The sequence below is a fragment of the Pomacea canaliculata genome, linkage group LG1 (genome assembly GCF_003073045.1).
Source record: "Pomacea canaliculata isolate SZHN2017 linkage group LG1, ASM307304v1, whole genome shotgun sequence".
In the NCBI taxonomy this organism is placed as follows: Eukaryota; Metazoa; Mollusca; class Gastropoda; order Architaenioglossa; family Ampullariidae; genus Pomacea; species Pomacea canaliculata.
The window spans coordinates 5,996,420-6,012,789 of record NC_037590.1 but is presented as its reverse complement, the minus strand read 5'-3'; the positions used below and the strand labels follow the sequence as shown (position 1 = coordinate 6,012,789).

Below are 16,370 nucleotides of genomic sequence, written 5' to 3'. Positions count from 1 at the left end.
TCCCTACAGCAGGATTGGAACTATGTAGGAACTTGAACAGGATGACATCATTGCGCCATATATCCTCTTTAATCTGGTAATCTCCCCTGCTGCTGTTTCTGAAGCTTGCCGTAGAGCTCCCATCTTTAGAAAGTGGTTCCCAAGTAATAAGAGCTGTATCCTTAACCGAGATATATTTCATTCATGTCCATAACCAGGACTTTGTTCGTGTTGTGTTGGTCTCTGTTTCACACCCATTCGCATTGTCTGTCTCTCAGTTTGTTGGTATTGTCTTGCAGTTTACCGCTGTTGCCTGCTATCTGACAGAGATCGTCAGCACAGCGAAGGTTGGATACGAACCTCCCACAAATGTCAAAGGAGGAGTGATGATCGTGAAGGGTCACTTGCAATATGTTCTCAAAAATTATTATAACAATAAAAGGCCCCAATGATTGACACCCACTGCTGTGGGAAAGAAAACTCCTATTTTGGTTCTATAGAAGTACTGCACTTGTTTAGTTCTTGTGCACCGCTTCAGTGATCTAAAAAAGGCTCTCTTTGATGTTGAATGTTGCCATCACCTTAGCCCCTCGTTTCAAACTCTGTCAAAAATATATACCAGACATGATGTTATTATTTCCAAAAGCCTCTTTGCACATGTACCTACGTTGAATTGTGTACAAATGAAGACAAATAAAGCTGGATTGATTTATACATTCATCTGGAGTCTGACTTTGCTTAAAAGAATAAAAGTGTAGTCTCTACTGGGGTATAGTGTCGAAGGGAGTCAAAGGAATGTATGCACTCATGCTCGTATAACATGCATTCCAGTAATGCATGACCTTCTTTTCAACTGCAGTCCATTGAAATCCTGTTGGCCTATTGCACACATTCATCGCTACACAAGTGTCAAGTTGAATTAGGGACAATTTTTAGGGGTGGCTGGGGGTTGGAGGTTTGGGGACTTTGTGTGTTTTCGACTGCCATGTACATTTACTGTCCTTGAATACCTGCTGTCAGCTACTGGTCCTAAATTCATTGCGGAGGCAATTCATACGCTTGGCATGAAGGCTTGTGTTGTATCCTATGTAGTCACTCAGCTGAGAATGGAATCTTTCCGGAGCAAGTAACAAAGCCAGTGGATTTTGTCTGCTGATGCACTTCCAATGAGCTAACATCTTGAATTATTTCTATATGTCCTGGTCAGTTATGTAAGTGCAGTACATGTTAGTATTTTTACTCAAGTGAGAGAATCTCCCCGTCCCCTCCCATTATCTCTCTCGTTTTGGAGGTACAGAAACATTACCAGCACAGAAAGAGGCCAACAATATCAAGATATACAAATGGTTAAAACTAAAGCCAGTGGGAGAACTGGGAATATGTGTTAATAAGGGTGTTCATGAACGTTCATGTCTTCACGAGTGTGACTATTTCTGAATGTATCTGGGAGCCACCTTCTCCAATGACGACAGCTCCACGACAGGTATCCCCATTAGGATCGCGACAACAACAGCGGCTATGTCCAGGTTGACCAAGGTCAACTTACTTATCCAGCCATACCATCAGGCTTACTACGAAGTATAATCTGTACAAGTTCCTCCGATCCTGCACAAACGAAGTGGAATGCCAGCATTGATAAGAGTGAGGACACGGCCATAGCAGATGTTTATATGAACGGACTACGACTCGAAGAAGTAATCAGCTTTAAGTGCTTTAGAACCAATCTCTCCGAAGATGGCAGCTCCATGATAGGTATCCACATCATGATCACAACAGCAACAGCCATAACATCATAACTACAAAGTGCAACCTGTACAAGTCCGCAGTAGAAACCGATTCCGCTTCACGGGTATGAAACGCGGATCCTGCTTGCCAATACGGAATCCAGGCATTCGAAAATAAAAGTGCCTGAGGAAGCTGCTCTGAAAAACACAAAACCAGTGAACAAAACAAAAGCAGTCGCTATACTTGTAGGACCTGGTCAAGCGGCGTAAGCTGGTCTAGTTTGGTCATGTGACCCGGCATGACACTCCGTCAAAGGGTGGTCGACCTAGGAGGGTGGTCGACGCCGTGGTGGCCAGTTATCTAATTACATGTACCAAGTGACATATTGCACAGGGAACATGTCTTCATGATGGCCCTACTTACTGGACAGTTGCCAATTACACACACGTACCCACAATCGCAGATGCCACTATTTGCACAGTATATATTCCCAAGAAATGTGTTTCCTGATTCCTCTTTGTGTCTTCTATATGTTTATCTTTTATTACTTATACTTTTCTACATAGTTGCTTCACCTTCCGACCTTCGTATTCTGTTCATGTTTTTACTATAGTCTTAGGTGCTGAGAGCATGCTCCCTTCGTGAGCGTGATTATATGCGCTAAAGAAATCGCATGTTATTATTATTATGAAATGAAATGCAAAAGAAAAAGAAAATTCCTTTCCATGCTCTCACACATATGCACGTGGTTCAGTGATCATTCGTCCCTTGACTGGTACCGATCGTAGGGAGATGTGGGGAATAGACGTGGCATCTGACAGGACCCGCCCCTCGGGCCTGTCTTTGGCGATAATGAGCACAGGGCGACCGGGCTGAATGTTGATCGACTTTGTCTTTTCAAGTTTGTGGGCGATGTTTGTGGTGCCAGTAAGTCTTGTATGCTCGCGTATGTCTTGAGAGGTAGATCTATGTACGCAGTTGTGGTAAATCTGAAATGTGTGTTTAATGTATGTGAATGAGAGAATGTGTGCGCGCGCGTTATTACTTTCAATGAAAAGTATTTCGTTTAGGATTTATAAGTGTGCGTGGATTGAGGAGAAAGGGAACTGGAATTGTCAGCAAAATCTCCAGAAAGCTAGCTACCTCCCACTGAGCAGGCCTGACGAGAGAAAGGGGGGTGGACGTCTGGGTCTGGTATACCCGGGCCTGCGGCATTCTAAACAACTCATTCAAACTGCCAGAGGATAAACTAATCAAAGGGACGTAAGACACATAAAAAGGGTTTGCTTGTTATCTCCCATTCTCCAGTGTTTTGTTTGTTACCTGACCCGCACTGAAAACTTATTTTTTAAAGATATACATATATAAAATCAAGTTTTTAAAAGAAGATAGAAGAAATCAATGTTTACTCCCTTCCTGAAATTGTTTATTTTAATCGGTCTGTGTCGATGCTCAAGCAGTGATCAATGTGTACCTAGTGTGCTTGTCCTGATATGTTTGCAGTCTATATATTACGCCACTGAATGACATGTAGCTATTGACAATCGAGCTGTAAGCATATTCTTATATATTGATAAATAATTTACGCTTACAATTACAAGCGCCCGGAGAGGTCTTCTCCCCAGGGGTCCGTGCCCTGCCTCCGAGGTGAGATACGAACCACCCACCACGGAACATTCGTGCGCTGTCCTAGAAACCACGTTTGCGTGTCTTTGTGCCACTCGTCGAATTGGTTGCAAGCACTCGTTACCACACCTAGCCATCCTGACAATGCCTCTGTATGAAAAAAGTGTTATTCAAATTTTACAGAAATTCATTACTGTTGTGAACAGTTATCCAAAAACGAAATTAACGTTAATGCAGTTTTTTTGAGCAACTTGCCGTTCTGACTTTTTAAATACCAATATGAAATCATTGCGCAAGATATTTCGTGCTTTGTTTTCTATTTTAGTGCTTTGGAAGCTATCTCTGTGTAATACTATTAAAAATTGTTTTTGAAACTGGCTAATGTTTTATTTTTTATAGCGAGACATGGAGTAATTCATTAATTTTTGAACTATTTTTTAACGACCCGGAACGCGTAGTGGTAAATGCTTTGGTTGTTGCTAGGCATAGAGGCACCACTTTCAAACAACGCTTCACACTGACATGACACCAAATGAAAGGACTAATATTTATAACTGATTCATAAACCATTAGTTAATATATGTTATTGCTTCGAAAACAGCATATGTCTTAGGCTTTTGGAAGTGTTCCTCTGAGTACCTTGCTATGCAGGCATTAAAAAACTGGAGTCCGGCAGAAACCGCAAAACGACGTGCAAGGCAACACATGACTAGTGCTAAAGTTTTTGAAATACTTTGTTAATTTAGAGTTTTGTGGAAACTACGGATAAAATATTTACACCTGTTTTCGACAATGCCATTGAAAACTAAAAAGCCCCTACCAGTCACTAAACTGGGTCATAATCTTAAGGTATACTATTTGTGTTTATATTCTTTGTAGATGCGTTAGATCTGGACTGTTTATTTCTGTCACAGATAAAAAACATTATTTTCTAGTTGTTTAGTCCTAATTTCAAACAACGAAGGTGAACACAACCACAGCTGTCAGTATTAGTATTAGTAGATCAGCAATGTCCCTAATGACATTGATATACATGTATCAAATTTTCTTTTCTGTTGTTTTTAAATTTTGAATCACTCCAACTATTTCTTAATGACTTTACATTTAGGCTAACACTAAAAAGGTGACAGTTGCTGGAAGAATATTTAGTAAACAAGGAAATGGATCCAAAAAGTGAGTGACACTTAGAACCAAAATAGTTGTACACATACACCATCTTTGAAATTTCAATAATGATATGCAAATAGTGAGATAGTCTGATAGACCAAAAAAAAAAAAAATTAAAAGAAGATAAATTACAAGGATGCATTTTAAAGGAATTTTGAAAGATTTGTATTAAAAAAAATAAGAAAAACCACCAAGATTGCTTCATGCTATTGCTTCGTCAGGCAGTGTATTATATGAAGTATAAATGCGTGCAGCTTTCTTAATGCAAAGACAAAAGATCTAGCGCATTTTATTTAATAAAATTGCTTTCCAGTGCAACTTTAGACATTATTTCTTTACAGACAAGAGAAAAAGAAACCAAGAACAAAAGCAGGATATTCTCTGTACTCATCTGAGTCTAGTGAGCAGCACACTTCAAATTCTAGAACCAGTGCTCAGGATACTTGTGCAAAGTTTACTACTTTGGTGGAGAACTGGATGGCACACCAGAGTAAGAACACAGATGTGCACTTGTTAAATTACACTTTGTATCAGATACAATCCTTAGGCTTTTAGACTCAAAGGATTTGAAGTATGAAAACATTAATATGACTAACATTTCTGCTTTACATTTCTTAATGAAAATTGTATAGATCTTATTGGCAACAGATTGTAGTTCTCTTTCTCTTGCCATCTGCTTTCATTTTAATATTTGCGTGTATTTTCACATGCATGTAGGAAAGATTATATTTGTAAAGGAAACATTAAAATGTCATTTATCCATTGACTTTCTTCATCTCACATGGACTATTAGTTATAAAAAATCTATATTATCATTTTCTGATTAGCTGTTGTTAGACTATGCAATGAAAAATGTTCCTATATTTTTATCTGCCATTATGAAAGAAGCTGAAATATTTATAACACTGGTTTCCATATCTGCACAAAAACCATTCAGAGGAAGTGTTACATCCTAAGGTGTTTTTTTAATAACAATGTTTCTCATCATACTTAGCATATTAATTTCTCCAGATGACAGCCAGGAGGTTTATGGATTGCATAACATCCAAGCCTCCGATATAGTCCACGATAGGACACCATTTAACAGACGTTTGGTGTCATCAACACCAGACCCAGAAAAACTTTTGGAGGAGTTGCCAGGTGATCAGCAGTTCATTCCTGAACGGGATAGCAGCAACCTGCCTAAAGCAGGTTCCATGGAGGCACCTTCTAAAACTCATTCCTGCGACATGCAGTTGGGTGCTGTTTTAACAGACTCACATCGCCAGCTACTGCGCCAACAAATAGATACTATGCTTTTGGCAGATGGCTATGAAGAATTGATACTGAAACAACAGCAAAAAAATTCAAAATGGCAGAAGGAAATGCCTTTTGAGAGAAACAGCAAATCCACTGAAATGTGGGATACAAATGATGATAACCCAAAAAAAACCTATGTGTCTTCCAGTAAGCTTAAGTGCCAGAACAAAAGCAATCCAGTGACTGCAGATTCAAGGCCATTAGATGTTTCTCTCATGTCTGCAGCAGCAACTTGGCAGCACATGGTGAAAGAGAAGACCTTACAGACCCGTAGTAGCGATATTGGTGTCTTCCATCATTTTCTTCATAGAGACTCTTCTATCTCAGGTCCACCTTCAGCTTTTGTGCAAGACCAGAGCTCAGAGCATGTGGTAAACAGTGGTCGAGTTTTTGTGCCTCAAAGTGATGGTAGTTTTGCTCCAAATATAAGCACAGGTTTTACTCCTGCATTCGAACAAAAAGGGATTTCTACCCACACGCTTGCTAGGTCATTCACTTCTTCACCCAACTTTCAACCTTTAAGTGTCAAAATTGATGGTAAAACAGGAGATAAATGTGTTGGCTTTGTTACCCCTGATTTTCACCCTCAGCCAGGGTTACTTCATGTGCCAACACCAGCTTGCAGCCCTTTGAAACTAGAGCACTCTCGTGATCCCAGTACAAATAACATTCCACAGAAAAAAGCACTGTCACTGAAGGATTCTGGTATTAAGTCTGCTACTGTTCAGGAAATGGAAACTCCTTGCAGCATTCCAGAGCTTTCAGTGTCTTCCTTTGACTTTAATGCTCAAGGCTTTCATGCAGCTGCAGTTTGTGTGGAAGATCTCCCATCTCCTCGATCACGAGCCATCCTGGGACGAGATTCTGAGGGTGCACTTGCTGCTGGAAATAATAATGCCAGCCTTGGGAAACTTTTACAGAGTGCACATACAAGCACATCTAAGATGGCAGAAAAACAAAAAGTAGATTCTAAAGAAAATTACACATGTGATGGCTATTACATCAACAAAAGTGAACAAGACCACATTGAAGATATTTCTTCCCTCCCTACACCTCGAGCATTTATACCAACTCCTATGCATTCTCCAGATCGGCAGAAACCAGAATTAGAGCATCTACATTGCCTTGACTTGCACCTTAACAAGAACAATAACTCTGACTCGCTGGTTGTGGATTATTGTGAAGGTCATGGGGAACAGCAGGGAGGAAAGGAGACCAATGGCAGGAGACCTCTCAGGAGAGAAGGTCTTGCACATTTCACGTTGCAATTTCCAGGACAGATCAAATCAGTCAGGGAGGCACTGGCAGATGATTTTGAGGAGAGTACCTGTAGAAACTCAGCAGCAACTGAAGATGACCATGATGAGATGGAGCCTCAAAACCCTGCATGCACCCCAGTGTCATCATCAGTGTACAATAGTCGTGATGTTGTAAATGGCCCACGTAGGCTGAGGCAGCTGATGTTTGAGCTTCATCAAACGTGTGCCATTGATGGTAAGCTTTTGTAACTCCGTCCAGACTCACCTTTCTTTTATACATATATCTCAAGATCAGGATTGCACTAATGATTGATAATGGAATCATAGGTTGATGGAAACTTGTGTGTGTGTTTAGTAGATCATAGGGGCTTTGGATTCACTTAAAATCCCAGAGGCTATCATTAATACTCTTGTAAGTGATGATTGATTTTACATTTCATTAGAATCCACAAAAACCTGTTAGCATGATTAAGGTTTGGAATTTGTCTAAAATCAAATTTTTTTTGTTTTTAATTCATAAATTCTGACTCTACTTCCCTATAATGTAAACAAATATTTTTACCTTTTGTACATTTAATATACATGTAAATTTATATTTTAGCAGAAATTTGTCATTTTATTACTATTAATACATTTTTTCAAATATGATATTATATACAGGCGATTTGGAGATTTGCCAGCTTGTTCAAGAAATCAGCAATCTGATTGAAAGTCTCCCTCAGTTAAAAATAACTTTCAACCTACAAGCCGAAATTGACCTTGCTATGCAACCTCTGCGCATTGATAACAGCCAGCTGAGAAGGTTCAAATACTTTAAGTAATAAAAAAAATGCTCATAAGTGCAAATTAGTTTTAGATTTATATAAATATGTTTATAATACACTAAAACTGCGCGTTATAGAAACGATATCTCCTGTGTTCAGCTTGCTTTATTTGCACGGTGGTGGATGCCTTTGAGGAATGACTTGATTTGTAGATGTTTAGCTCTTAAGTAACTTGGAAAAAATGCTGACCATTACAGTGATTTAAAAGATTGAAGCTTTACTCATTTTACATCATTGCTTATCATGGTATCAGGCGACTGCGCATATTAAACCAGCAGCTGAAGGAGAGAGAGCGTCGAGAAAGGGAAGGCTGCAGTCCTGGCATGGAGTTTGAAAGTGTGTATTTGTGTTTTGGTCTTAAAAAAAGTTTTAATAGTTTAGCCAAATTTCTTTTACATACACATTATCTCAACAGCATCTTTAAAATGCAAATGAAATATATACTATAAATTCTTTGATGCGGCAGCATATTTTAAATCCTTTACTTTTTCAGGTCACATTCCTTCATAGTTCTAGTGTAACTAGACACCGGCATTTTACTAATTCTGACTTCCATTAATGGAAGTGATGAAAGGTCACATGGCAACTATAATCACATAGGATCTAGTGCATTCAACCTTTCATTCACAAATTATTAGGCCAATAAATATTTTTTTCCTGAATGTGAAATAGAAATTTTAAGTAAACTTAATGATTTCTGGAATAGTAACATTAGAATAAATGAGACAAATCTCAACCAAAAGAATCAACCATCAAACAGTGTGTTGGGTTGGAAGTGTCTAAAACAGACCTGGGCAAAGGCCGGATCCGGCCCACCTCTGTCTCTGACTGGCCGGCCCGCCCACTGGCCCGCCCGCCAGTATATATACTATATATACAGTATTGGGTAAAACTGAGTTAACTATATTAGTCCGGCCCTCTAAAACCATCCCAATTTCTCATGTGGCCCCTTGGGAAAATTAATTGCCCACCCCTGGTCTAAACAGTAATTTACCTCTTTGTTGAAACTACCTTTTTTTTTTATTTTCCTAGTTCATGCATGACAAGGAAGCATTTGGAAGTCCTGGGTTCAGACACCATTCTTTCTCTGCATGTGGCATCTTGTGTACAGCATAAAACACCAATCCCTTCCCTTTGGAAGGCCTTGACATCTATTTTGCAAACAACTTTGTTTAGTATTGAAATTAAGCATGCCAGTTTCAGTCTGGATGAACATTTCTTAGGTATCATTAGCTGCCATTATGTTGCAGTGCTACACCTTCAGACAGAAAATGCCTCGCTTCTCCGGCAGCTAAAAGAAGAACGAGATGAATGTAAGAAACTGAACCATCATATTACAGAGCAACAACGGCAAACTGATAAGGTTAACAAAGAACTACAGCTTCTAAAGACCAAGATAAGTGAAATGGTAAAAATAAAATGCAGCAATGTTGATAAATGTTTTTCTTAGTTTATTTTTATGGCTTTGTTTATATCTGCAGCAGACCTACAAAATCACTAAGAATCTTTCCCTGACTCATTTGACCACGTTTGCTGCAAATGTCTCAATCACTGTGCTCATGAAATACCTTTCTTTCTACCTTACCATCCAGACTTCATACTTTGCTTAGTGTGATACCCTTTGGTTCAATTTATCCCACATCATCTCTGATCCATTGACCAGTACATCTTTACCTTTGATAGTCCATGTGCTTGGGCGCTCTCTCTTTGCCCCTCTGTCAGGCTGCCTCTTTTAAATCTCACCTATTTAGAAAGACCAGTATGTTTTCAAGCAACTCACCTCATCAGTGCCTTGAACTGTTTGATGGTATCAGCATGATGTGCCGCTGGAACCAATTAAATATATTTACATTGATCCTACCCGAGTTAGAGCAATTTTACCTCTGGGTAAACTGCCAGTTTCTATGAATATGAATTCAGGCCAATAACACCTCTGATGGTCAGCCTCTGTTAAAAAAAAAAGGATGCTGGGGGTGGGGATAAGGGGAGAGAGACTTATCATCGTGGTAGTGTTGTTTACAATGCAAGTGTACATTATTTGCAACATGGGATTAGGAGACTGTCCACAGGGCTGAAACTCTGTATATCAAGTTTTCTATAGACTGTGCTGTAAGAATGTATTTATTTTTGTGAAGGGCCTTGAGCTTGCCCTTAGGGTTAGGGCTGTACAACCTTTATTATTTGTGATGACCATTATAACTGAACTGAAGAAGATGTATCTCCTGACACAAACTATAGTTGATTTGAGTTGGGATGAGAAAATCTTTTCAATCTTAGCCAAGTTTGTACTGACAGAATTCATTCTACTGCTGAGCATCTGGAAAGAAGTAAAGCATGGGAACTGTACATTTGCATGTAACTGTGCTTGACAGGAACATGGGAAACTGATTGAACGCCAGGAACAGACACAAGGTATTAAGGGTCTGCATCAGGAGTTAGAGATGATGTCCCGGAGAAATGAGAGCTTGCAGATGAAGCTGGCCTCTGCCGACAGAGAGAACAGCATTCTGCACCTGAATATTCGTCAGCATGACATGGAGATTGCTAGGCTTCAGACCATTCTAGGGTCAGTAGCTTTGTAGCTTAATATGTGTTCATAATAATTAGAATGCTTTAGATTGTGGCTGCTTATAACAAGGTCAGAGCTATGAAGAAATTTCAGAGGATCATAGTATCAGGATATGTTATATTCTGTATATCATCTTTTAAAGCTCTCTGCTGACAAGTCAGTTTTAGCTTTTGAAAATATGGTAATGTGACTACTTGCATGGTATTGGCAAATATTTCTAGTGTCCTTGTCACTTCATCAAATCTAGACATACTGTTTAACAGTTCCTTGAGGAATAAAGCCAAGTGCAAAACACTTTATGCAGTGTTTAAAAAATTATCAGCTTAGGCCAGAACACACATATTGACAAAATTAAAGGCCTTTCTTGTATGAAAACTAACAAATAAAAAGTTGTAATGTCATCATCATAATCAAATGACAAATAGCGGCATGCACATATATGTATTCATGTGTGCTGGCAAGGTGGTTGGTTATAATAGGGCAAGAAGGTATAAGGATTGAAAATTTTTTTTTGATGCTTTCTTCTTTGTCATTGACAGGAATCTGAAACAAGGTGTGTGTGATGTGCTACAGTTCTTTGACCAGAATGTTGGGAGTCATGATACTACAGATATTGGTCTTCAAAAACTTCTATCTTTTCTCAAAGCCAGTTCTCAGACACACAAGTAAGTACACATCAAAATTCATTTGAGTACTTTGGCCAGTATGTTGCGGCCCTATGCTCCTTGAGGAGTAACAAGGAAAAAACTAACTTTAGCCAGTGGCGCTCTTTGCTTATAAATGGCTTTGCATGAATGAGAGTTCTCCATCTCGGGGATAGATTTCTGTCCTGAGAAAAAAAATCTCAGGATGGAAATGGGATTGAAAATAAAACTTACAAAAGGCCAGAAGTTAGGAGTCATAAAAGCATGATGATGATTTCACATTTTATTATGCAATACGTCAATTGAATTGATATTGCTGTTGTGTCCCGTGCAGAAATGGATATAGTAGTCTTGCAGATTCATTTTTCAAAACAAAAAAGTCCTACAAAAAATAATCAAAGAATCAAAAAGACAACCAGGAAGACTTTTCCACAACTTTAAACACAAATCATACTGCCCATAAGTTGCAGTAGAAATGGTTTCTTAAAAAAGATCCAGTGAAAAGAAAATTTGACATGGCTTTGTAGGAATGATGATTGATACTTCTAGTATGATGAGTGACATTGTTGAGAGCTGAATCTTATAGTCAAATTGTTGAAGCCATTTTTTTAAGTATGATTTGAGGGTCTTATGACCAAGAGCCATACAGATAGTCCCCAGTCAATGAATGATCAGAAATATTATATCTCCACATGCAAATGTACATTGCACACATGGAGAACTGCATTTGGCTCAAGAGAAACGGAACACTATTTGACATAATGTTGTCCAAAACAGGAAGCTGAGGAAGGATGAGCTTTCAGATAGCCCAGAACTAAAGGGTACCTCAGCCAACAACAGGACATTCAGCACAGACTGCCAAGAAACCAGTAAAAATAGCAAGAAAATGCCAAGGGATAAGCAGACTCAGCATAGACAGCCAAGATGCAAGAAGAGTCTGCACACACTGCCTACACAGCAGCAATAGATTCAGAACACTAGCTAATTCCCCACAGAAGTCTGCTATGATCATCTCCAGGCTGGTATCACTGACCAGCAAAATCATTTATCACTGGATTTAAAAATATATTAACAATTCTAGAAAAGGCATTATCTAAACATAAATGCATTATGACAATACTGGGAAAATGAATCAATAAAGGCATGTTATGACTAGCATTACAGAGTGTTATGTATGAAATAATGACATGCATATGCCAAGTGTAGATGTACTTTGGTGGTATATGGGTCTTAGAAAGTCTTCAGTCCCAGGAAATTGTCTTGGTTTTAATTGGGATAATAATATTTAACATGCTGTGATTTTTTAAGTCTCAGATTTGTATTTGTTGTGGATTTTTTTAAGTTTCTGACATTAGTTTAAAACTTTCTGCATTGTGTGTTTGGCAGAGTGGCCACTTCAGACTTTACACTTGCTGATGATGGACTAATTGACCAAACAGGAAATAACTACAGAAGGAAAGAGCAAAGACCCAGCAAAACAGGAGATGATGGAGATCACAGCAAGAAAACCAAGACCAGTTTACTTCCGTCTACTCTTACCATTGCTGCACTTGCTGCACATAATGAGCATCAGAAGATCACACAAGTACACAAAAAGAATCCATCATTCCATAGTTGGGATGGTGCCATGTCTGCTCATTGCTCTCCTCCAGACACATCCCTGCCCTATCATTCTGATCCAGAATCTGTGGCATTTCCTCGGCTAGTGAATGGGACTGATTTTAAGGTTCCTTCATCCTATCAAGGAAAAGCTGACAATCAAAATAAAGGATTTGATAAGCATGGTGTGTTAGTTGAAGACAGAAGCAAACAGAAAGAGTCTGTTTGCAACACAGAATCAAGCCTTGATAGTGTTAGACCAAAAACACTTTTTGAAACTGTTGAGTCACCTAGTATTGACGTGCAGGATAGAACTGTGACTCAGGACTCAAAAAAGCTGGCAAGCTGTACCCGTTACAGTGTCACGGATTACTTTAAAAAGTACCCAGCTTCAAGACAAACAACTGACCAACTTGATAAGTTTTGTTCAGACACACAAGATGGATGTCGCTCTACCGAATCAAAAACTAATCCTATCTCTTCACCAAAAGGCATTTCGGTCGACAAGCTGCATGTACCTGTTTCAAGTCCTAACTCTTCAGCAGGCATTGATGCTTCAGAGATCACTCAGCAGGACTTTTTTGCTGGGACTGAGCTGGATATGTCACTTAGTACAATACCCGATGAAGCTTCCTCACTGGCCACAGGAATAACCATGACAAGCATGTCAACTGCCATGTCTTTGGATGATCGTGTCTTTCGTGAAGGCATTGCTGCTTTGGATAAAAACATAGCCAAAGTCCATGAAGCACTTCAGCGTACAAAGAAGATGTTCTCATGATTATATTTTTCAGTTTTCTTTTTGAGAAAAGGACTTTTCAGCTGTTCACATTGATACACCAGCTGATACTTATTACATAGTGCATCACAGTATTATGAAAAGCTAAAGCTTTTGTTGTATTTCATTCACTAACAATTTTTACATTTGGTTTGCTTTGATGTTTCAGTGAGTTGTGTGTGAAAAGGAATTTGCTTGTCTTTTCAGCATTTGGGGTGTTTCAAGTTCAATTTCTTCATCATTGGGAGTTGTGTACAAAAAGCTCTGATGGCAGAAGTCAGAGGTTACCATGCAAATCAGCTAAATGATTTCACTATTCTATAATACAAAGTGCCTAGAGAAAAGTAAATAAAAATAAACATTATTGAAGAAGGACTGGGGTTGTGGCTGATAGTAAAATGGTTAGATCAAAATTCAAGTCTCCAGTACTATTTCAGTGCCTGGGTGTATTTTTTGATTCTTTTTTTCTTTTTCTTTCATTTTACTTTTAATATCCCTCCATTTTGTAGAATTTAAGAACACTTGCAAAAATGTTAGTCTTACAATTTGCTGTGATATTACACTTTGACTCATTTTGCACTTCTGTCTGCATATATTTTTTATTTATGGGTGTGTGTGGATGAAAAAGCAAACCCAAAGCAGATACCAAATACAAAAAAGTAAACTGTGCTGTCAAAAAAGAAACGAAGGCAGCTAGGGAGAACTGGATCGAGAGCCAGTGCCAGGGCATAGATGGAATGACACGAGATGACAGCATAAAAGGCCTAGCAACCTTAACACCCTGACTAAGACGGATTAGCACAAGACCTCAGTCATCGAAGACAGCGATAGCCATCTGCTCACAGAAAGTAATGCTGTACTTTACCAATGGACTGAGTACTGCAAAGACCTGTACATCTTCCAGCTGAAGACTGACGCCAACATCCTCCAAAACAACCGGGCTAGAGACAGTGAACCTGCAGACCTACCAGTTCTACAGGAAGAGGTCGAAAGAGCTGTAAATAGTCTGAAGGGAGGAAAGTTGCAAGGCGTTGATAGCGTGCCAGCTGAGCTGCTCAAGAATGGTGGGGAAAAAACTACAAAGGTCCTGACTGTCCTGTGCCAAAGAGTCTGGGAACGCAAAGAGTGGAGGCCGTCACTTATCACACAGGGAAAAAAAAGGAAACGGCAAACAGTGCCAGAACGACAGAACCTTAAGCCTTATCAGCCACCCAGACTGGTCGTCCTGTACAGGACCTGCTGACTATCGCTCACAATAGACAAGAGTGGCTGGCTCTGGCAGCTGCCCCATGTGCACGCCCCAACAACAGGTGCCGGTCGACTGACTGTGGATGAACCAGCAGAGGTTCAAAATTGTTAATCCAAGATTTTGAAACATTGAAGATGCCTGGTCACAGTTATGTCATTCTTAGATGATGAAATCTTGTGGCTGTGAGAAATGATAGCAATCAAGGGATGTGGATTGCAAAATAAAAATATTAGTGGCAAACACCATACCACCTAAAGGGTTTCTTTCCTTACTGACATCTAGCTGCAGCACTAGGCTTATAGTGTGATATTCCATATGTACAGTATCGATAGTCCATCACAGTTTTCTTCGTCTAATACAAGCATCACATCTTCAAGCTTTACTGATTTGCACACAAAAGATCTCGGTTGTCTGTCGTTGGCAAAAAGCAAACCTGTCTTGGACTATTTTCCACTTAATCTCTTACAACCAAATATAACTACTGCATGCCTTGCTAATTTCATCCATGTTTTCTGTCCTTACTTATTTCAAACACTTTACGTGTTTTATATATATATATGGGCTATAATGGGTGGAGGGGAATGTCGGTTGGTGGAGGCTTTGTTGCGAGGGAAGTTATAGGAACACATACGTAACTTGACTACTTTTGAACTAAAATTATGAGTAATTATATTGATGTGATAGCAAGAAAACACACTCTCAAAGAATAAAAATAACTTTCATAATAGTTTGCTATTTCTAAAACAACTTTAGACAGGCTCACTGCGCATTGTAGTTATCGACACTGTGAAACTCAAAAATCCCTGCGGTAACGAAAAACCTATGGCTTAACTTTACCCCTAACCCTTCCCCCAACACTAATTTTCCAGTTTCAAGAAAATGGTGTTCTGAACTATCCTTAAGTAAAGTTGTACATTTTCTCTCCTAATAATTTTATTACGCGTTTTTAAAAATTATTATTATTACACATAACGAATGTAAGTGAGTCTGAGAATTTTTTCAATTGATTTTTCACCCACTTCCCATCGTCCGGAAATTTTCGCTTGTTGCTCATTTCCAATGATAATGCAAAATTAAATCATTTCCAGCAATCCGCAGATTTTTTTTTTTTTTTTAAATTTTGTACGAGAACGTGTATAGGTCGAATTAGGGGAGATAGGTAACGACTGCTATTGGACTAGTAAGCTGTAGACTGTCTCCCCTAATTTGGGGGCGGGGCAAGGCGGTCCGGATCAAATGGCGCAATGGTTGTCAACTTTCGCCAGTACGGTTAATGTTGGCTGCCTTGCCGTGATACGCCTTAGTTGCTGGCTCGGAGTGAAACACCAATCCAGCCCCTCCCCCTCCAACTTCACCGATAAGAAGGGAATTAAGTCACAAATAAATACGAAAAAAATCGATAACTAATTAATTCAAATAGACTAAAAAGTTTGAAATAAGTAAAAAAAAAAATTTCTAAAACACACTTTTATTTGACATGCACCGAAAAGGTTAAAATCAGGTCTCGGGATTTTCTTAAATTATGTGAAATAATTTTAAATAAAATTAAACAAAGTGTGAGGAACACCTATCACGTACTATACAGATCGACCATGCATAGCTCACACATTTATTATATTTTGTTATATGTATTAGAGGAACACAATAAGGAA

At 39.0% G+C, this 16,370-nt stretch overlaps 1 protein-coding gene across 3 annotated transcripts; it reads left to right on the top strand.

Moving 5' to 3' along the window:
* The first annotated feature begins 3,807 nt into the window (after positions 1-3,807).
* LOC112570637 lies at positions 3,808-14,907 on the top strand. Of its 3 annotated transcripts, none has more exons than XM_025249179.1 (10): positions 3,808-4,179; positions 4,439-4,503; positions 4,839-4,987; positions 5,509-7,290; positions 7,716-7,857; positions 8,133-8,215; positions 9,130-9,287; positions 10,252-10,445; positions 10,988-11,113; positions 12,479-14,907. In XM_025249179.1, the coding sequence occupies exons 1-10, from the start codon at positions 4,123-4,125 to the stop codon at positions 13,470-13,472; spliced, it is 3,750 nt and encodes a 1,249-aa protein (XP_025104964.1). In that variant the 5' UTR covers positions 3,808-4,122; the 3' UTR covers positions 13,473-14,907. The 3 variants fall into 3 exon arrangements, with proteins under 3 accessions (XP_025104964.1, XP_025104978.1, XP_025104970.1); XM_025249193.1 differs by having other exon boundaries at positions 12,532-12,659; XM_025249185.1 differs by lacking the exon at positions 4,439-4,503.
* The last annotated feature ends 1,463 nt before the right edge of the window (positions 14,908-16,370 follow it).